The 22,460-nt window shown below is 39.7% G+C and overlaps 2 protein-coding genes across 8 annotated transcripts in view; one reads left to right on the forward strand and one right to left on the reverse strand.

Annotated features, from left to right (window-relative positions):
• Positions 1 to 39: 39 nt before the first annotated feature.
• mtrfr (mitochondrial translation release factor in rescue) lies at positions 40 to 1,899 on the reverse strand. 2 transcript variants are annotated; one of them, XM_074671272.1, is made up of 3 exons: positions 1,507 to 1,899; positions 1,129 to 1,395; positions 40 to 789 (listed from the first exon to the last, which is right to left on the reverse strand). In XM_074671272.1, exons 2-3 carry the CDS (start codon positions 1,390 to 1,392, stop codon positions 559 to 561), a joined length of 495 nt encoding a protein of 164 aa, XP_074527373.1. In that variant the 5' UTR covers positions 1,393 to 1,395; positions 1,507 to 1,899; the 3' UTR covers positions 40 to 558. The 2 variants fall into 2 exon arrangements, with proteins under 2 accessions (XP_074527373.1, XP_074527372.1); XM_074671271.1 differs by having other exon boundaries at positions 1,129 to 1,896.
• Positions 1,900 to 3,253: 1,354 nt separating this feature from the next.
• LOC141790838 (membrane-associated phosphatidylinositol transfer protein 2-like) overlaps positions 3,254 to 22,460 on the forward strand; it is a 53,565-nt gene continuing 34,358 nt past the window's right edge. For 3 of the 6 annotated variants that reach the window (XM_074670941.1, XM_074670945.1, XM_074670944.1), the window contains exon 1: positions 3,254 to 3,922. The gene's annotated coding sequence lies outside the window, so the exon portion shown is untranslated. The remainder of the gene's footprint in view (positions 3,923 to 22,460) is intronic. The other 3 variants (XM_074670947.1, XM_074670948.1, XM_074670949.1) reach the window with 1 other exon arrangement.

A 22,460-nucleotide genomic window follows, 5' to 3' on the forward strand; every position in this document is an offset into this window, starting at 1 on the left:
GTACATTGATTAATCCATCTACCAAAGGTTTTGAAGGTTTTACGTATTGATATATTTGGAGTATATCTTGTGGTATGGAAAGCTAAGTTTTATAGGCACAAAGGATACCTCAAATTATAGATTGAAGAGGTGTCTTGTTGAAATATCATGATTGTCAAATGAAAATGAAAATAAAAAAACAAACATCACTATTATAGAACAACACAGGAAAAACTAAAACCAAATAAGGGAGTATGTGTCCTGTGGGCCAGTACACTGTTTTATTTCTGGTCAAAAACACCTCAACATAGATATATTTTTTTGTTGTTGTTTGAAAGGGACACATTTAAGCATCAAAAGAGTGGCAACATGTCACCCACATCATTTTTTATTTTCTTAATCTCTTAAATTGTCTCTATTGTACATCAGGTGATGTAAAGTGTGTGTCAACCTTACATGAAAGTTCTCTCAAAAAATAAAACAATTCCTTGAGACTGCTGACAGGCTTTTTGGTATATTTGTATTTGTAGGCACCAAATAAAGGTCAAATCCAGAAATCTTCTCTTCATTTTGGACATCTCAAACTGTATCTTTTCCAGGTTCAGATGCTGCAGCCAGTGTTTCTTTAAAGTGCCTTTTTCTCTCCAGATTCTCATTGACCTTTCTTCTTTTCTCTTGTTTCCTCAGTTCAGACACTTTCTTCTTCACCAGAACTTCGCTGTGTTCTCCTTTGTACAGAACATCAAGTTTCTCCCTCATTATGTCCCTTGCACGCTTTCTGTTTGTATCCACAGATCTGGTCTGATGGCACTGCAGGGAAAATAGCACACACAAACATGTAATGACATTGGTTGCCAAAAATAAACAATCATTTGGGAGCTTTTGGGCTTCAGTCTTAAGCTTATTGTGGAACTCATCATTTAAGCCTACTTAAGGAAAATAAAGTCTTTTATATTTGCATGACAAACATTTCAAGATGTAGATCAGGTGCACATGAACAAAAGCTTCAATACAGCAACAAAATGGACATTGAAGTTAAACTAAATTGTCATAATTACTCTGATTTGTCAAATTTCTCCTTAAGGTGTATTGATAGATTACAGAATACAAACAGTTAAAAAAGTAACAAAACAAAAAAAAAAAATTCACCTTCACAACAATCCCACTGGGGGTGTGTTTAAGCACCACACAGTTGCTGGTTTTGTTCGTAGCCTGTCCTCCAGGTCCAGATCCTCTCACAAACTGCTCTTCAAGCTCGTCTTCGTTCAGGACAGGAAGATCTATTAGGTCCTTCTTACCAGCTACAAAAACACGTGTTAGCCCAGGCAGTGGAGGCTTACTATGGGGACTTCTACATATGACACGAATGGACATGTTGTACATAGAGCTGATGAACGAGGCCAGTCGGGACATGTCCTAAACACGGGTAAAACAAAAAGCGACTGTTTGTGACGACATGGAAAATGTATCAATGGTTAACAGCGCTCCATCTCTTATGAAATTAAGTTCATTCAACAAAAAACTTACTTAACATGAGTAAAATGCTAAATATTCCCGATTTCTTCACCGACTCGTTAGCACACTGTTCCCATGTTTGTGCTCTCCTTCTACGCCCCTTTAGCTTTTGCCCAATCAGCAGTCGCTGTCTTCTTCGTGACCAAATTAACAAAACATGCTAACCCTCTGCTGCCACCGTGTGTCTCTCGTCTGAACAAAACACTAACAGGGAAAAACAATAATGCTCAATATGTTGCACAATGATGACAGACTGTATTTTTTTCCTTATCTTCAGACTTGTCCGAATGGTTGCCAGGGCTGAGAAGAAGCAACGTGATATGAAAGTATCCCTGTGAAACTCTGTAGTTTATGCCACAAGTCCATCTATGATGTGAAGCACAATGAGATACTAGCATAAGGTGAGTAACCCTCATCCGTTCCTCGCTCTGTCATGTCTGGATAATTACAATTATCAAGTGATATGTTAATGTTTATGTTGTGACGGTCTTCAGTGGGAAAATAGTCGGAATTTGAAATTTCTCTCCTCTATTTTTGTGACATTAAATGACTATATATATATATATATATATATATATATATATATATATATATATATATATATATATATATATATATATATATATATATATATATATGATTTTGTGTTTTCACATTTTTACATGGAAAGGCAAAAAATGACTTTGACATTTCTGTATTTTCTCTTGACAATGATTATAATTAGACAATCAGAAAATTTTGTAGGTCACAAGAAAAAGACCATCTCTCTGATGACCTGGAATGACATTTTCAGAAACTATGATGGAGGAGGTGCATTAATAATTACTTGAGTGTTATCTTTAGTGCCAAAATACAAAACTGGTCCACATGTCAGTACAACATGACCATCACCATGACGTTTTGGCAATCTTGCAAAGGACTATTTTTCCACAAAGCTTTAAACCCAGATTACTGGAATGAAGATTCTATTAATCAATAACTACCTACTTGATTCTGAATCTGTACAATTTTAACTATGTCAACTGGACATAAAAATTCACTGGAAAAATTCTGTTATTTAGAAGTTCACCCAAAATCCACTTTAGACCAAGAAAAGTCTACTTTATTAAATATTTATCCCCCATAGCATCAAACAGTATAATACACATACAGTATAATGCAGATTTGCCTAATACAGTTAGAAAATGAATGAGATACATCTATGTTTCGTTCGTCTTCATTTCATTGTTACGTTTCCGTACATTGTGGATGAACTAGGGCTCAAAAATATTTGGCTGATAGTAACATGGAAGACTCGTACGAGTTTTTAATTTCAGATTGATTGATTGGATAACAAAGACGTTTCTTATTCTTACTATGAACGGGAGACAATAAACTTCTCCAGCAGGAGGCGTCATTCTACCAGAACCGTTCAGCTAAATGTATGTACAAGTCACAACTGTGTCAAGTTACTGCTGAAAGCTAAAATCCGGAAATCAAGCGACCATTCTTTCAAAATAAAGAGCTACATAAACGCGTTAACGTACATGCAGCTCAACAAACAAAAGCTATTCTTAAACCTGCTGTTTTCTTTGCATTTTCGTTAAGGGCAATTATCAGGGCCGTAAAATTTCCGTTCTATTAATTTCACAGTTGAATAGAAACTTAGGAATGGCTTAGGTTTACTTTGCATTAATTCAGAATATTCACGCCGATGGACAGTGCGGCTTTTCTTTTGAAATTCATACCGGAAGTTTCTCTGTACTAACATTCTCCTGATGTTATTTTCTGTCGTGCCTGAAAGGACTGTGAAGTCTTGCAGCGGTTCAGAATTGAGGAGTGACAACTTACGATGGCGAGTGCTCCTCATCTGGTTGCTCTTCAGTCCTCTCGGTTCTGTGGACGGGGGCGACGGCCGCAGGCTTGAGCTCTTACCCGTTTTGTTTTCCTCCCCTGCACGAGCTCAACCGCCAGCTCCAGCGAGGGGAGCTTGGATATTCAAGGACATTTTAACGTTGCCATAGCTACTTTGGCCTTTTCTGTGGATTGAGGAAATCCAGCGCGTGGTTCTCGGGCGCAACGATGTGGTCAGATTTTGTAAACACGAGAACAAACGGCGCTTAATATCATGTAATACTCTCCAGGATTTATTATGTTTCTCAGCGTGTCATCTGTATACGTCGTACCTACAGCCCTTCCTCAGTCGTGGGGGGAAATAAGCTGCGACGTAAAGGAAACCAGTTGCTGACTTGTATGCATACATCTTAATTATGGCATCGTTTCCACGCCTTATGAAGTCAGCAGCCGCTTCGTGCTGAAAGAAAGCCGTGTAACAAGTGAAAGCAGTGACCTCCCAAAAAACCCGGACTATAGGCGGATGAACTTTGACTTGCCGAGGGCTCTAGTGTGGTGTATCCAGAGGTGCATCACTCCTGTGCATCAGGTCCAGGTATGTGTTGAGCTTTGCCAGCCATCTATTTGTCATTACCGTGCTGCCATGTTGCTAGGTAACTAACTGACGGTGGGTTTACTCCAGTTCAAATTTCATCATCCCCATCCATGGAAGCAACGTCCCTACCAGCAAAACTTATTGTGCATCTGTAATTGATCACAATCTACTCACATACCTTGCAGTTAAATTTGTTAAGGCTACATTTTTCTTCCCTTTTTGGACAGAAGACGTTGAGGGTATTTTTCTGCTCTTATGCCATGGCTCTGTAGCTGTCACACAAGCATGCTTGTTAAAGCTTATGAAATATTGCCTCTTTATTCTCACTGTAAGCTGGTCTGCTAATTGATACTTGTATTGAATCCACTGGAGTCTCTCCTTTTGAGACCTTACTGTCTTGCTCTGGTGTTAGAGTTTTCAGAGGCACCCAGGCGCAATGTGTTCAGTCTCTGCTGCAAATTACATCATAATTAACTGAGCATGCTTCCTCATTGAAGGTCAGAAGTAAGGATAGCCACATTTGACTTTGACTTACATTACTTTTTGATCTATTTCGAACCCGCTGCCCATAGGCTTGTATTTGTACCCCTTAGGCCCCTGATCTTTTTGAATATGAATTTATGAGTTTCAGCATTAAGAGTCACTTCACTTGACTCAGCATGGCCTTGATGAGTCACTGAGGCAGTGCTGACTAGGAAGCTGTAGCGTCTGTTGTCCAGATGATGACTCTGCTGGGAGGACAGGTGACCTCGGATTTTTTTGACAGCATTGCATAATGCCTGCAAACCAGGATTTTAATCCGGGAGCAGTTTTGAGCTTTACCTGTGTTACCGCTTAACAAAACCTTAGCCTCAGAAATCATGATCCAGCATGTACTAACACGTACCAAGGCAGGTTTTTGTGTCCTTTCCGGGCCGTTAGAATATCTTAGTAGTAGTACACAGGGTGTAATCCCTCCTTGACATGTTTGAACTTGCATTTTGCATTCTACAGTTGTAAGGGTTTCATAACACTCACACAATCATCTTCTTTGTGATCCTACAAATTTCCCTGGCTTTGTAATATTTGGCATAACATGAACAGTAATTGAAGGTGAAGTTTTTGGCGAGTGCATTTTTCTAAAATTAGAAATCACAAATTCTTCCTCTAGCTGAATTACAGCCAATGTGCTTTCTTTTGCACCAAGATTATTATCTTATGAGTCACTTATGTGTTTTGTACTCTGACTTATTCCATATGTTCCTTACTTTTCATCTGTCGCAAACATAGCTGTTTTTCTTCTCTAGCTCTTATGACTGCACATGGTTGCAAAACAAAGCTATCAGGGACTGGCAAGATATTTTCTCATACCATTCATCTGTGTCATGAGGACTACACTGTAAACACACTTTCCTGATGCTGCTGCATGTTCTTGAGTCACTGAAGTGCTGCTCTGATGATTCAGGACAAAGTGCTTGAAGCGAAGGCCATACATTACAACATCAGCATCACTGGCAGTGACCCAGAAATTCAAATCTTTCTCATTTAACCGTACCGCGCCTTCCCTACCAGTCCTACCTGTTGTGACCTTAGAGATTGTACTGAGGTTTCTCTGCTGTAAACATGGCAGCTCCTCAAGTTATTTGCTGAACCAGTTTTATGATAGGGATGTTCTTCCCTCCCAAAACTGACACACAGATACACATGTGTCAAGGTTATATTCAACTCATTTAATTTCCAACTTAAAGAACTAACTGTACAAACTGATTCAAAGAAAATAAGTTATTCTAGTTAATGTGGTGTATTTCCCTGCATTTGTGATCATGCATTTTATTCAGGTGGTAATGGGTGTGATTTGATATGCTCATTCAGAATAACCATGTCTACATGTTACAAAACTCATTGAATAAGGAGGAGTTAGCAAGAAAATGCCAGGAAGCAAAATCTCGTCTTCAGCGAAAAATAATACTTGTTATTCAGTCATCCTTTCCGTGCTTGCATTCTTATTAAAGTTGTTTTGGTTTCTTTTTGTTTTGTTTTGGTCAGATCGAAGTGACACAGTCTGTGTTAATTCGCTACAAGCAGCAAACTTCACAGTCCTCTGGCTGTGATGATTTACACTTCCCAAGCTTTCCAAAAGTGATTTCTCTTTTTTTTGTCATTCTCAAGGTAACTGTAATTTGTGGTGTATTCCCCAAAGCATGTTTTATATCTTGGCAAACTTTCAAAAATTTGCTTAAGGCTCTATGCATTGCATTGCTGTCATGATAGACTTTAAAGCTAGGCCATCCCATGGATTTGTTTTAAATTTTCATATCAAATCATCTTGAGAGGCAATTCTCTATCTCAGTTATTCTCTCGAAGGTGTGACACAGATCGTATTGCATTTTCATTCTGCTGTTTTAATATTAAAGAGCTTCTCTTTAAAGTTTCTTTGTGTTACTCTTGCAGCAGTATGGTTTCTTTTTGGTTGTTTTAAGTGATTAACAAACGTTTCCAAATTTAGATTTTAGCCTCAGAGTTGCACAGTTTTTCACTGACTCGTTTCTGTTTTTCATGGTCCCTTCTTAAGGATAACCAAACACAGACATGTAATGTGTTGGTCTGATTTCAATCAGTAATTGTATTGTTCCCTGGCATTTCTTCACTGACTAGACTGGAGTGGTGGCAAGTTGAATATGTCAGCAGTAAACCAAAGAGTCTCACACTGAAACCTGATAGCACTTAAGCTCTCAGGTGTCTCTTGGATCCACCACAGCAGACAAACACAGTAGTATCACTGAAGGAGGAATAGCGGAGGTGATTATGAATCAGTCCATCGTCTGCACAGTTGTGATTTTGCACCTGGTTGTTAGAGGATTTTTATATAAATCATTTTTTTTATGTGTTTGTTGAGTTAAAGCTGTTCTCAAGCCAACGCAAAAAGCAAAGCAGAGACACAGAGATGACCTGTGTGATAAATGAGGATAATAATTTCCTCCTGCATCCAAATACTAAGCTAATGTTTGCCCATCATGTCACGCTGCTCTCTGCAATAAGAGTAAAATTACCTACCACTCCAGTGATGTTATACAGATACAGGAGGAAAAGCACTGTGAGAAGATGGAAATAAATGCTGTATAAATGAGTGGAAAATTCCTGACAGATGCCTGTAGCTTGTGAGCATGTGCCTCAGCCTCGTTTGAGTATTCATAGTACTGCGTGGTGTCTTTGTGAGGGAGTATTTTTCTTTTTCATTTTTTTCATACCAACATGTGACATGCCTTCTGATCTTCAGCTACAGTTCTCAGTTTGCTAAGGACTGACCTTGATTGCAAAAGTCTCTTATAAATTCACAAACCAGCACAGCCACCGAGCATTAACAGCTGAGCTGAGGAAACAAGACTTCCTGTCAGTTAAAATTTGAATGTCATGTGTCACTGCTCACCACATCTTTTGGTTCAGTTTGTGTACTATTTGAGCTGCGTATCAGATGAGATGGCTGACACAGGAAGAGCACAGAAAACAACAGGTGCAAATGCACTCAAATCAGCAACCTGAGCCTTGCTGCTTTACTTCCCTATTTGTTATCTTTATAAGCATGTTGCTTCATTTCTTTGAATCTTGTCCTTACCTGTTGTGTAATGTTGCTGTTTCTGCTGTTGTCTAACTTGATCAGATCTTTAACACATTTTGGAACACTTGTATAGTATCTCTTCCCTTCTTGGGTTAGACTGTGAACAATGTGTAAGTCTAACGCATACTGATCTCATGTGTGTCGTTTTACACCCACACACTATACAATCACTGTCACTCAGTTTAATGTTTAAGGCGAGCTGATAAGATATTGTACATTTTGTGAGATGGGGGTTGGTGGAAAGCAGATAAACTGTCAAGGACCATTTTCATTTCTTCACAACAAATTCCTCATGTCTTTTCTAATTTTAGTTTACTATGTCATGAATGGACAGGCTTGTACCCCATGATCTCCCTGGGGCTTATTTCTCTGTTGGCCAATTCGTCTCATGGTTGCATAGGATTGCTTTGTAAAGAAATGTTAATTTGGAATTCAGTTTGTTAAAGGAATTTCTAGAAAGAAACCTTAGCTTTTAAGCACATCAGGCCTTTTATGTTGTGTTGTACTGTGTAGTCTTAAATATTCTTCTCATAGCTGGTGATGTCTGCCAGGAACAAAGACATATTTAAAGTTGCCATCATATTTTCACAATCAAAGAACATTGATTTTTGTCCTGGCAACACACAGGATGATTTTAAACCAGTGAAAGGAGCAGACTATGAAGTGTCACCGACCAGATGGTGTGTACTTTTACAGCTCATGAGTATGGCAGCAAACATAAACAAAACTGTACCTGGAAACAAGTTGAAAAAAAAGTCAAATTTTTGTTGACCCATTGTTTTTGTTGTTACATGACATAACACAGGCTAGGAAAGCTGACTCGAGCGTCACTAGTGCTCCAGGTTTGTTCATCTTCTGGATTCAAATTTAATCAGGCAAACTTCTGTTATCCCTTGTTGACCAAGTCACCCTAAACCTAGAGTGTAATGGCTTTGTGGAATTGTGTAATGTGTGTGGTTCAAGGATTGTCATGTTAGAAGTGTCCCTATGTGCGTGGTCTCCCATGATAACAAAACTGGTTACGATTGAATATTGGTGTAGTAGTGAGTGCCTGTCCTTATGTGCACTGAAATATATTTTTTTTCTTTTTTGCAGTTAACTTTGGGGCTTTTATGTTTTAAATCAGGAAGGAGAAGACAACAGAAAACGGGGTGGGAAAGAGGCCACAGGCTGGTTTCAAACCTGGGCCCTAAAATTGAGTTTAAAGTTAAGGTTTTTCAGTCAGATATGTATTATTTTAATAACTTTAACTCCACTTTGACAAACTGTTGTTAAACATATAGGAGTGTTGTATCCCAAAGGAAATGGATGATTTGACTAAAAAGGAAGATTGACAGAATGTGTGCCTCTCCTTAGGTTGTAATTTTCTATTCAAATCAGCCCTGCAATCCTCTTCACATGAAAATAAACATGAATGGTTGCTTCCTTGATTCAGGGCATGTAACAGGTCTCTTGAAGCGGAGACATTGTCAGTGTAATTAAAACTGTGTCTGCCAATTTCCTTATACATTTACATACTCAGTTTTCTACCAATGTAGATGATTTAAACTGTACTGTGGTGCTGGTTATGTCCCCTGTATTTCAGAATAAAAGGTGGAGATTGCATGATTATCAACTATACCAGGGGTGGCCAACCTGTGGCAACCGTGCCACATGAGGCTCTTTGCTCTTTGATCCATTCTTAAAAAAAATATTATATTGTTATGAGTAGTGGTGTGCCAATTAATCTGAAATATTGATATATTGATGCCTACGTTGGGATCAGTATTGATCAATACTTGGTTGATGAGATTGATACTTAAGTTTCAGTTTCTTTTCTCTACATCGCACATGTGCTCATAGATAGATAGATAGATAGATAGATAGATAGATAGATAGATAGATAGATAGATAGATGGAACTTTGTCTCCTCTGCAATAAAAACTGAAATTTGTCTTTGGCATGGCTCCAAGTATGAATTTAAACACACCCACAAGCAGTAAATGCCGCTTTGAAAATTGGAAGTATATTGATTTAGATCTTGTGTAATTTGTTTTTTGTGTGAGAGGAAGTGCTTTTTTGATGTGGCTCTTTGTAGTACCTCTGTAGTTTTTTTGGCTCTTGGTCTCTGACTGGTTGGCCACCCCTGAACTATACCAACACTTGACTGATCAGCATCCCTTTGTTTTCAGTTAGCATTAGTTATCGGAAAATAACTCTTCAAGTTTTGAAAAATGGGTTGATGGTTGTCTGTTGTTAGTTTTCCTTAAGAAATTACAGATTTGCATGTTTTATTTTCTTGTATTAAGAATGAAATATAGATATTGACCAGCTTTGATGGTGAACAGGTTTTCACAGAGATTTACCAGGCCCCCCCAAAGGAAATTTTAAAAGTGTGCCCTCTTTGGTAACACATTCATCAGAACAAGTTTGTATGGTTGCTTTTACAATCATTTGGGCACCCTTAGGGTTTTAAAGCATTCCTTAATAACCTCTTTTACAAATCAGAATGTCCTCTTAAGGGAGCATAGGGATGTGTTGCCAGCTGGCTGTCTATCTCATGGTTTAATTTTTCTTTTAATTCATCTTGAGTGGACAGTTACGTATCATAATACTACCTCAAATAAGCTCCCATCATGCACCTGGGTGTAAGCCAACCGCTGACTGGAACATTGTGTTTTCTCTGCACCTCATTCTCAGCAGACTCCCTCCTTCTTCTTAAACCAGCCCTCCCACCTCAGCTCCTTCAAACAGAGCAGGTGATGCTAATGTAGCATTGAGTGTTAGACAGGGACCCATCTCTGATGAGCAAACCGATGAATGGCTGATTATTGGTAACACATTTACTATTGTCTGAAATTGAGGCAAAGACAAAGTTTTTTCTTTCTAGACTTAAAGGAAAAGTGAAATGTTTTCTGAGCCTGTGCTATGTGCATCTTATCAGGAGAAGGGTTTCGTAATGTTTCGTGGTAATATTCATCAGGCTTGTACAAGGAGTGAAGTCAAGGCACTCTGGCACACACAGCCTCTCTACTCAGACTTCTTAAGATCTTGAACAGGAAGATTCAACAGAATCTACTTCTGTGAGGCAATGTCTGGAATCCTCAATGTTGTATTAAGTAATTAAATTTGAAATGAAATGTTGTTAGAGTTCGGGTTAGTGGACTTCCTCCCACTTGATTTGCACAATGTGTCCAAATATATTGTGAGGCCATCACCAACTGATCAAATAAATAATCACAGCACTACTGGGGCCCTGAAACTGTTTTTTCTTATGCCTGAAGTCCTCTTGCGTTTTGTGTCAGTATGGATCATATATGTCGTTTCATGTTTGTTTACATCTTGTTCTACCCCACCCCCAACCCTTGCAGCTCTCTCTGAATCACACGGATCATGTAAAAAGAAAGTGACAGGGCTTCATCCAGTCACTTCACCCACACTCCCTTCTCTGTTCCATTGGCTGCAGACACCTGATTTCCTCAAGGCTAAAAATAGGCTCCTCCAGACCCCAACTCCCCCTCCTTGCTGCCCCCTCACCTCTATTCATTTACTTCCTCCAGGCACACAGGCTTTATAGGGAGAGTCTGTATGTGTTATGCCCATTCATAGCCCCACATCTCTATTCAGAGAGGTGCTTCTGTGCCAGAGTATTGTCACTATCCTTTATGGTATGACACGGATAAAATGTTTCTGTTTTTGCTGTTTTTTGTTGTTTTTTTATAAGCGCTTGCTGTGATGAGAAACCCCCAGCGTGATGTATCTTGGTTTTCCATGGAGCTGTAAACGTGACCTCAGAACCAGACCAAAATGTTAGCTTTAGTCATAGGACCACGAGCATCTTTGAGAATGGCCTTTTATGGTCAGTGTGAGAGACAGCTTCTGTCTTTGGTCTTTGGGTTGAGCACTTTTTGGGAAGCCTGCATTAATCGTGCTGCACAAGAGGGTTTGAGGTATTTCACCAGAGGGCAGCTGACCACCTCAGATTTTCTCCATCAACTTTTTTTTTAAAAATCATGAATAGTGGTTGAGGATGATGGGTTCTTATGTTAAGGTTGATAGTGGATTGATACTGGTGTTTTGATGACTGATACTTAGAGAGCAAGTTGGCCAGCAAAACGATATCACATTTTTGTTGTTATAAGAAAAGAGATAAGATACTTCATTAATCTTTGGGGACAGTTCATTTTTTCATGCTAGTTTAAATCATGCTACACACATATAAGCTGATAGATAGATAGATAGATAGATAGATAGATAGATAGATAGATAGATAGATAGATAGATAGATAGATAGATAGATAGATAGATAGATAGATAGATAGATGCTTTAGAGTACTTTGAAAAGTAAATTGAATTTGAGTCTAAAGCTACCAGCTTAATTTACAAAATTGGCCCATACCAGGACTAACGACCCTTTTATTACCAAGCTCAGTCCCAATTCACTGATCTACTGTCACCGACAATTGTTGTTTTTTGTTTTCATTTCCCTCTTTTCCACAGCACGAGCTTTGAATTCAGAGTGTACCAATGGACTCAAGGGTGATTGCTAACATTACTTAACAATTGTTTAACTTTTCAAAACTGGCCTTGTGAGCTCGGGCATCAACCAAAGCTGGTTTTGTAAAAATACCATTAATTCTCTCAATTGATTCGCCAACTGATTAATTGGTCTATCTCATACTGAGATCTATATTGTTGTTCCAATTATTGCTGATTGCTGAATACACAAAGGGTTAAACCTGACTCCCTTTTAGGTAGAAGTTGATCTATAAAATATCCTTTTTAAATCCAGACAGTTCTTCTGTCTCATAAGAACCACTCTTCTCCCCATTTTCTCCAATTTCTCACATTACCCCTGGTCTAGTTTTTTGCTTTACATCTTTTATCTTTCTGCTCTGCTTTCTGACTCGTAACAGGAAATATTGGGACATAGAGAGTCAATTCTCCTCAGTTTCTTCCTGTGTTTCAGCACATTCTTGTCATTCACAATGATGTCGAAAGAAAGCTACCAAAGGTTGTTTCCAAACTCTGTGAAAACAGAGAACACAGTCTTATTTGCATTGGTCGTAAGGTGTTTTTAACCCTTTAAGTGATGCAACTTCTAGCAGGCTTGTGTTTGTCTGCAAGTACATATAAGCAGTAAACATGAAGTACTTTTAACTCGAGGCCTGTGAAACCACTTATAGCCATCTATATTTAGATATGTGCCTTCCACCCACCTCTGTTTTTTAATCCTGCATTCTGCTGTAAAGAGAAGTATCACCTCCATACATGCAGAAGATTAGAACACAGGAGCGAATATTTCGTTTATGATGAATTTTCAGTGGGCAATGCTGTGTCTTGAAAACAGAAACAAGAGTGTGGTGGAAATGAGCCGTGATGAGGGACACACAAAAGTGAAAGTAGAGACAGAAGAAACAGGAGAAAGAAGTATCATCCGTCTCTACTTTCCCCGTCACTCTGACTTCATCAAGCTAACCAATACGGAAAGAGCCCTCTGTCTCCATGGTTACATTACCCCTCCCCCTCCCCTTCATTCGTTTAAGCAATGATGAAGAGGATAAAGGGGCAGGAAAGGGAATACATTTTAGCCTAAGGCAAACCATTTTACTTCTCATGTTTTAGAGAGTTTAATCCATTTCTTATCTTCGGCAGCTTTTCAGAAGGTTTCCTTGACAGTTACCAGAGAGCTGATGATGATGTTTTGGAAACCACAAATAGAAAGAAAACATTTACCTTAAAGTGATACTCCAGGATGGAACAAGTTGGGTCCTATCACAAGGTTTAGGGCAGAAATTACCCCTACAGCAGTGTTTTTGTGCAGCAGAAGCCCAGAGCGCTCACACCAAACACCCCCTCCCTGCTCCTCTGCCGGTTTCCTCTGCACTCAGAGGGGGCCAATTTTTACTTGACCAAAAACAAAAATAAATGGACTCCCACTGAAAAAATCTGATATCAGTCTGCATTCACGCTTAATTTAGAGAATTTTCAGCGCGTTACTTTCACACAAAAACACCGCTAAATAAGGCTCTAGTTCTCATCGTGTCGTAAAACAGCGCTACCTCCGCTGCAGAGCCACAGATGGCTACGAGGCGCTCGCCGCTTAGTGTATCAGTCCGTGCGCACGGCGTGCCAGATATAAACGAACACAGGTAGTCTGCCAGGACGAAGAGACACAATGAGAACCAAAGCCTTATTTAGCGGTGTTTTTGTGTGAAAGTAACACGCTGAAAATTCTCTAAACAAAGCGTGAATGCAGACCGATATCAGACTTTTTGGTGGGAGTCCGTTTATTTGTGTTTTTGGTCAAGTAAAAAATGGCCCCGTCTGAGTGCAGAGGAAACCAGCAGAGGAGCAGGGAGGGGGTGTTTGGTGCGAGCGCCCTTTGGCTTCTGCTGCACAAAATTACTGCTGTAGGGGTAATTTCTGCCCTAAACCTTGTGATAGGACCCAACTTGTTCTATCTCAGAGTATCGCTTTAAGATTTTATACACCTCAGCTGTTTTGTACAAAAGCCATAAGCAACTACTGCTGTGTACACAGACCACATTCGGGGATTTAGACGTTATAGCCTACGTGTTTTTTTGCATACTGGCTCATAATGCTAAGTGCCTTCACCAGACACCTTCTTGGGTGATAAAACGCTGCTTGATTGTCAGTCAAATCCTGATAGTTGAATATCTGATACTTGTGAACCTGCAGCTTTCTGTGATAGACTGATGATGAAGGTGTTGCCTGGCTCCAATAACAAGCCTCAGCCTCATCACTATAGTATTTCATGTTGTCAACACTGCTTGGCACTATTGTGAAAGACTGCTAGTGGCAATGATACTTGAAATCCATTAGTTGTTACTCCTCAAAGCCTCTGTGCTGTCATTGTTGAGCAAGTGCTCAGCAGTGGGCTCCACATTAGCATGGAGGCCTTGATGTGGAACAGTATCTTGTTGCTATAACGCTCAGAGGGTTGGATGGAGATGTTTGAAAGAGATTGTCTTAACCTACAAAAGCACTTTCTGCCTAAGGCTGTGTTGGCTACATGAATTAGCTAATGGGATGGACAGAATGTTAGGGTTGGGATGCCTTCCTTTTTTATGCCTGTGGAGTTACATAAGTCTGCTCTCTGCATGCAGCCTGTGTCAGTGCTGGCACAAAATGACAGCAAGGGGAGATCCTCGTTTAACCTTGGAACGCAACAAAAATTAATCCAGATGTAATTTGCATAGAAGGTCATCTAATTTTGGATTTCAGGGTGAATCATGGCGCTGATTAGAGATGAAGTTAGTATGTGACGAGCCTGTTTTGGAAAATGCCAAGTTGATGAGCACCACTGAGAGGAAAGAAAACAGTGGCTCTTCTTGTTAAAGCAGATTATAGTTCTCAGCAGTCAGCACTAGTTTTATTTATGTAGAATCTTGATTACATGCTGTGAGGAAATCTTATCTAAACTTTACTTTCCACATGCTCAGAGCTACAGAAAACATGATCAAAATGGCTCAACATGCAGCAATGTTTTTGTTTTTTTATTGGAAAGAACAAAACGGCTTTATTTTAAGTGTTATGATGTGACATTTTACAGCTCCAACTGATTGTATAAAGCACTTCAGATTTATCTTTTGGCTGGAATTTGGAGAATGGCTTGCCTAATCTCTATGCTGACTAACAACCAGTTTGTTTAGCTGTTTTTATCTATCTTCTTTTTTCCTGTTTTAATCTTCTTTGCAAAGTTCTGAGTCCCTTATTGCATCACTTGTCTGTGTGTCTGTGTTCGATGGTAGTTCTTGTTGGTGCTCTCGCTGCAAATAAGGCTGATTTCAAGAGGCAGGTCTTACTTGCAGGGCTACTGTAGGAGGCTGAGAAGGAGGAGGAACACAAAGGAGGAGATGCTAACAGTATTTTTAGCTCTTCCTTGTACCAAAATGATGAGTAAAGAACAAGGGCAGGTTTTGCCGCCCACCCCCTTGGCCTGCGGAGGAACATGGCGTGAGGGTCAGGAAAAGTGATGGTCTTTTTTTAAAGGTGCATCAAAGATGCTTACAGTATGTTTCACAAAAAGACACCCCACAATTTAAAGTGACGTGTCATTTTCCCCTACAACTAACTTATTCATGCTGATTTGCTGGTTCATTTGTTTTGTTTGCTCAGCTTTAGCCCAATTTGAAGTCTTGAGTGCAGACTGAATAAATACTTCCCTGCTTTTGCTTTTTCCTTCTTTGGGTGCATTGTTTGGTAAAGATAACCAGCCTAACTTGTTTAATTTGTAGGAAAAAAAAGAAATGTTTGCTCACCTTTTGGGGCTTTTTAGAAGTTGAACAAAGCGAAAATAGTCTTTGTCTGGAAGCCTCCACCCAGTCAGCATCTGAGTATTGATTAGAAACATACTGCTTGCTGCTCCATGGATGGCTTCAAAGCTTAGAGATTTTTTTTTAAAAGTACATTATTAATACCCTACAAATTGTTTAGATAAAAGTTGAAACTAGAGATAGACCGATGTGTTTTTTGGGGGGCGATACTGATACTGATTATTAGTAGGCAAGGAGGCTGATAATCGATATTTGAAGCCAATATTCATCTGTAGTGAAAGTGAAAATATTGGTGTACAAATTTTAAACAATACAAACTCCAACACTTAACTTTATTCAAATACCTTTAAGCATGAGTTTATTAAACAGCTCCTAGGCTTAGCAGCATGTTTTATAAAGTTAAATGAAAACTTCAAAAAATAGCTACATTTTTTAATAGTAAATAAAGTTTTTCAAAATTTCAACGTAACTGCAATAAAACTGGACAGAATTGTGTTTGTGCTGCCTTTGACATGCAAGTAATTCAGTCGAATTAATTTTCTGTTTGGTTTTACATGATTGATTTTAAATGTTTTGACCATCTAGGGCTTCCATAGTGTAAACAAGGAGAAATTATGTGCAGAGAAGCATCAACAAGCACCTCCTGAATGCGTGCAGTTTGAAACATTTCTTATCATTTTTAAGAGGCAGAAAACATATTCAAAATATATAAAAAACAAAACAATTAAAAACATATTGACAAATAAAAACCATAGTGACTGCAGACAGCGGCGTGGCTGCATCAGAGCCGAAACAACACAGTTTTGAATTGGTTTCATATTGGCTGTCAGATTAAAAAAAAAAAGACATATATGCCCCAAAATGCCAAATATTGACCCCGATGATCAGCCCGGCCGATAATCGGTCTATCCCTAGTTGAAACCCCCTGTAAACTATACCAAGTTAGTGAGAGTGTACCCAGTTTATTCACGCTCTTCAGGAGCGTAAATCTGTAGTGTAAATCAATGTAAAAAACTCTTCATAGCCCTTTTTGGTCATCACAGATGGATAGATGGTAACTCCCTTCACTCTGGCCACAGTGCACACACACACACACCAGCACGAACAGCACTGTCTTAAGCTGTTTGACATTTTAACTGGATTGGTGCATAAGCCCATCAACTCAATCAAGGATTCTTGTCACAGACAGTGTTTTGCCGCAGTTGTCATAGCTGGAGTTGTCTCTGCAATGTCAAGGCAAAGCCATGTGAAACTGATCTCTGGTATGGCGGCTCTGAAGGCAGTTTGAGGGCTAACATTTTCCACTTGTAATTTAAAGGGGTGTCCAGCCTGGAGTAAGTCATGAGGGAAACCCCCCCTCCTGAATCCTCCGGGATTCACCACCTCCTCTCTTGCTCCACCTCATAGTGGTGCTCTCTAAAAAGAGGGCTAAATTTAAAGGGGCAACACCATTGTGGCCTTTGGGAAAAAGCCTCCTGTGAATCGACACCTCCCTCTCACTTCTCTGCTTTGTGTCAACAGCAGGGCCCAGCTGCTGCTCTCTGTCCTGTGGTAGACCTGTCTGCTGGACTCGTAGCTTTCAACCTTGAACTATGTGTTGCTCCTCCTGACAGAGTTAGTAACACCACTTTCTATTATTGTGGAGCAGGACTGCCTTGGGTGGCAAGGAAAATGGATCTCAGAGTGTAAGGTGTGTTGAAGGTCTGTTTGAAGAAGCAGGTCCTGAGCCTTTGCTTTGGGTTTCATCCATTTAGATCACGCACCTTCTATTTTTTTTTTTTTTTTAAGGTGAGTGATGGTTTATACCAACACCACAGGTGTTCCATTTGACTCACTCTGTTTGTGGCTTCAAAAGATGCTTTTAGTCTAGTTTTTAATTCAATTCCAAAATAGATAAAGGGTGAAAACAATATTTACAGAAATAAACTCTTTTTGTCTGAAATGATTGTGTTGGACTTTTCATTGTCATGTCTTCCTCTGATAAGGTGTAATTACAGACCTCAGGGTGCTCTTTTTTGCCACAGGTAGTCACCTGTTCAATTGACTGAGAAAGTGATGTAAGGCAAAGGTACAAATCACACTTCTTCTCAAACTGTTTTATGGCCATCACTGGCTCCAGTTTTGTGGAAACAGGAGCCGGAACATCTGAGGCTGCTGTGTGATAAGCGCTGTGCACTGGGGTGTGCTGCTATTGCGTCACTGCCTAGAGGAGAGCAGAGACTGTATTTTTAGAAGGGAATGAGCATATTCTCTGAACAAACAACGTCAGGCACTCTGCTTGCGTATGCTAGGATTATTGTGACCGGGCTATTTTTAAGCTGTGTGTGTGTGTGTGAGAGAGTGCTTTTTTCTGGGTCAAGCGTGGTGCCAGCTTTCTGTCATGGCTGCTGGTGGATCATATATTTACAGGACCTGAGCTGTGCCCAGCATCTGCATTGGTCATCGTGGAAGAAATCAGAGAGGAGGGTTTAGACCAGCAGGATCTTGTAGTGTAATAAGGACAGGTCTGTTTTTGGAAAACTGATGTAGCACAGACCTTGGGGTTGCATCTGAGGAACCGTTAGTTCAGGGGGTCTTGTCAACCTGAAGTATGTGATTAAATAAGATACTAAAGCTCCTATATCTGGTTAAAGCTACAATGATTTTGTTCTGTTTACGAGACTGGGGTGTAATTTGGGAAAATGGTCCCTAAATTGTTTGAAATTTTGCCTTGGAGCATACATTACACCAATAATTACACATTAAATGGGTTTAATATCCTGCCTATGTTGTTTACTTTGCCCTCCTGGAACCATTGGCTGTCTCATACATACACATGTTGCATGGAAGGGTGAAGTGATACCATCATGAGGCTTACAGGAAAACCTTTTTAGTGGATCCTGTTGTGCATCCTCTACCTCATGACTGTCACCTTTCCCTCATGCAAACATGCAAATTCTAGGGTTGGAAGCCTGCTAATGATACCTCATACTTGCTGGCTTTCGAGTGGTTATTTTGGACATATGCTTCCTTTAGTTTTCATAATGCGGAAACAAACAGTCTTGAAATGAAAGAATTTGATATCCTTCTTGATAGAGCTTGTGCTTAAGTAAGAGGGCTCAGCATGTGCAGGTGCCCTGTAGTAGGGAAAAATAATCTAACTGCGATATTTTTAGATCAATATTGCGATTGCAATTTAACAAACAGTTTTTTCAGGAGGACGTTTATCTTCTGCATTGTTCACTTAGCACAAGTTTTAAGTCATTTTATAGTATGACTAACCAACAAAAGATACTGTTAACATTTAAACAAGTCTCTTTTGCATTTCTAAATTGAAAAAAAAAGGTACACTGTGAAATTTTACTGACCTCCAGTTGTCAGTATGAGTAACAAACCATACAGAAAAAAGTGACCAAGGGGTATGACTCTTCGATCTACTGGATGGATCTTTGTAGCTCACAGGGTTTTTTTTGCCAGAAAAAAAACAGCATTTTGACTTTTGCTGGTTTTAAGGGAGAACAAGTTCAAGTTACTATATTCCCTCCTTGTCTGTTTACAAGAAACTCTTTTTTTTCTGATTGCAGCCTTTGCGATTCGAACATTGCATTCTAATGCATTGTGATGTCAGTTTAAAATTGATTAATTAATAATGATAATAATAATAATAATGATAATAATGCATTTTATTTATAAAAGCACTTTTTTGAACACTCAAAGAGGCTTTACAATGGATAAAAACAGCATATTGAACAACACACAATAATAAAACAGAATGAAAAGAAGCCAAGCAGAAAAATAAAGTGCAATTAAAAGACAATCATACATTTAAAGCTTTTTAAAAAGGTGGGTTTTGGTTAGTGTTTTGAAGGTGGGGAGGTCAGGACAGATACGGATGTGAAGTGGTAAGGCGTTCCAGAGAGTGGGGGCGGCGACAGAAAAAGCTCGGTCCCCCCAGGTTTGGTGCTTGGTGGCAGGCAATAGGGTACAGATCGGGCTAATGGTTCAGCCCTACCCTGTAGGTTGGTGGGAACTAAAGGTTTAAATGTTCTAAACTACTCAAAGTGTACTGTCAGCATGTTGTTGGTATCTGCACTGTGTTTATATCAATGCTACAAATAATTAACACGCCCTATAGCATCAAAACCAGTGCCATAGTCCACAGACCTGAATACGCCCGGTCTGACAGAGCAGCACTGTGACTGTACAGTGACCCTCTAGGATATTTTCCCTCTCTCTTTCTGTTTGTCTTGTCCCTCCCGTCTGTACATACTTGGTGTCACTCCCTTCTGTGTAGGTTGTCAGTTTGTGGTGGCTGGCTGGACTTTGACTCTCACGGAGATGGTAATCAGACTGTAAAATTGCCCGTATCTCACTGTCACACTGAGTGACTCCTCAAGGCCTCCAGGAAATTCTCCAACCCTGTGGAGTTTGTTGCTGCATGAGTTGAAACCAACATCCAGTTTGTTGCCACAAGCCTCTTGTATATTGTGATGCTGTTTACTATCCACACTGTCCTTGTGACCTTCCCCTTTAAAGCCTGGCACTAACATGGAGGCCTCTCAGGCTCCTGAGCTGCAGGCTTTTCTCTGGGCCTCTCCAGGCTAGCCTAGTTTTATCCCAGCCTCTCCCACGAGGGCGGTTATTTTCAGCGATATGTGGTGTTCTGCTCCCGTTTTGTCAATGCATTGTTCTTCTTTGTGAAGCAAGGATGTTACATTAAGAATGTAAAAAAAAAAAAAATGTATGGAAGACAGTCACCCTGTTGTAAGTAGAACACCTCCCAGTCTATTAGCGAGCACCTGCTGCAGGTGGGGGGGTGTGACAGGCTGTGCAGCTCTTGAGGTAAATGTGTCCTGGTTGTGAGGACAGCACACGATGCATGGTGAACTGGATCCATGGCATCTTCATGAGCTTCACCTAAGCTGGCCTTGTTCACTGGGAAAGTGACGCAGAGGGAATATTTGTGTGATCACACGTTGGTGCCACAGCATGGTGTTGTGGAATGATGATGTTGCTGCCACAGGTCTGGAAAGAGTGAATTTAGGTTCATGTGAGGATGTTTAGTCACATTCACACCGCCCACAGTGGTAGGACACTGTTGGCTTGGTGACTCTGAGCCTATGTGATCCTGTTTAATGCAAACCCATGTTTGGACTTTTTCACTTTAAGATGATCAACAGGTGTGGTTGACAGATATCTACTTATTCACTTTGAGATTACAGAAATAGTCTTTATTAAAGGGGACATATGCTGATCCGTGATTTTTTTTTTTTTTTAATCAAGGTCTATTTATTGAAAGTTTTACAATTTACAAAACAAACAGGAAAAAAAAAAGTATATAGAAAACCATATATACCGACTATCAAAAAGAGAGAGAAAAAAAAAAAAAGAGAAAAAGAAAAAGCCCACCCATCAACCCACCCACTGGACAAGTATTGTACTATAGTAATCAGTCATCCTACACTAGCACCGGCTAACACAGAAAGATGTATAATATATTATGGGATTATGCTCTCTGCTCCTAACTTCTCAACAAATATCAAGAAAGGCTTCCAGGTTTCATAAAATCGTGAAACAGACCCTTTAAGAGAGTGTCTTATCTTCTCAAGCTTGACGTATTTCATAATCTCTTTAATCCAGTGAGAATATTTAGGAGGAAGAGGGTCTTTCCACTGGAACAGTATAAGGCGCCTGGCCATCAAAGTACAGAAGGCTAGCATATTATTTTTAGAGTTATTTAGATGCACACCCTGTGGCATGACACCAAATAAGGCAGAGAGAGGGGATGGATCTACTGGCACTCCTAGTATTTTGGAAAGAGTATCAAAGATGGACTTCCAAAATGGACGAAGTCTTGGGCAGGCCCAAAACATGTGGAGTAAACCTGCTGGGGCTTCTTTACACCTGTCACATGTCGGGTCTAGGTCTGGCCTGATTTTAGACAATCTGACCTTTGACCAATGGAGTCTATGGACAATTTTAAATTGAACAGCAACATGTCTTTGGCAGATGGAGGATGTGTAAATTCTTTGTATAATTTTTGACCAAGTTTCTTCTGAGATCTGCTCGTTCAGTTCCCCTTCCCACTTGTTCTTAAGTTCAATCAGATTTGCTGAATTATGATGATTGAGAAGGTCATAAACTTTACCAATCACCTGTTTTAAGTCTGTTCTTAGTGTAAAAATTGAATCTAACAAGGGTGCTGAAGAATATTGGGGAAAACCATCAATGTATAAGGCAACAAAGCTCCGCAATTGTAAATATCTGAAGAAATGAGATTGAGGGATACCAAATTTACTTCTTAATTGCTCAAAAGATGCAAAAGTACGGTCTATAAAGAGATCCTGGAGAGATGAAATTCCATTACTAAGCCAGATGTTAAAGGCCCCTGACAAAGATGGGGCAAACATGTGATTTTTGACTATCGGGGCAAGGATAGAAAGATTATACAGAGCAAATGATTTACGAAACTGGTTCCAGATTCTTACTGACTGTGCCACAATGGGGTTATTTGTAAAATAAGAAAGCGGTTTGACCAAAGGGAGTTCAGAGCACAATAGAGCTGGCAGGGAGGTGTGTCTACAGGATGTAGTCTCCAAGGTTAGCCATCTGGGTGCATCAGAAATATTCAGATCTTTCATCCAATACACTAGAACCCTAATATTTGATGCCCAATAATAGTAAA

This window comes from Halichoeres trimaculatus, unplaced genomic scaffold (genome assembly GCF_033239565.1).
Source record: "Halichoeres trimaculatus isolate MK-OKI-2021-1 unplaced genomic scaffold, fHalTri1.1 fHalTri1_scaffold_5, whole genome shotgun sequence".
Classification (NCBI taxonomy): Eukaryota; Metazoa; Chordata; class Actinopteri; order Labriformes; family Labridae; genus Halichoeres; species Halichoeres trimaculatus.

What these genes read in the sequence shown, in the direction of transcription:
- mtrfr (XM_074671272.1), bottom strand. Translation starts at nt 1,392, where the DNA reads ATGTCCCGACTGGCCTCGTTCATCAGCTCTATGTACAACATGTCCATT. An exon ending in CCAGTGGGATTGTTGTGAAG is followed by an intron (nt 790 to 1,128) that starts GTGAATTTTTTT and finishes TTTTCCCTGCAG; the next exon opens with TGCCATCAGACCAGATCTGT.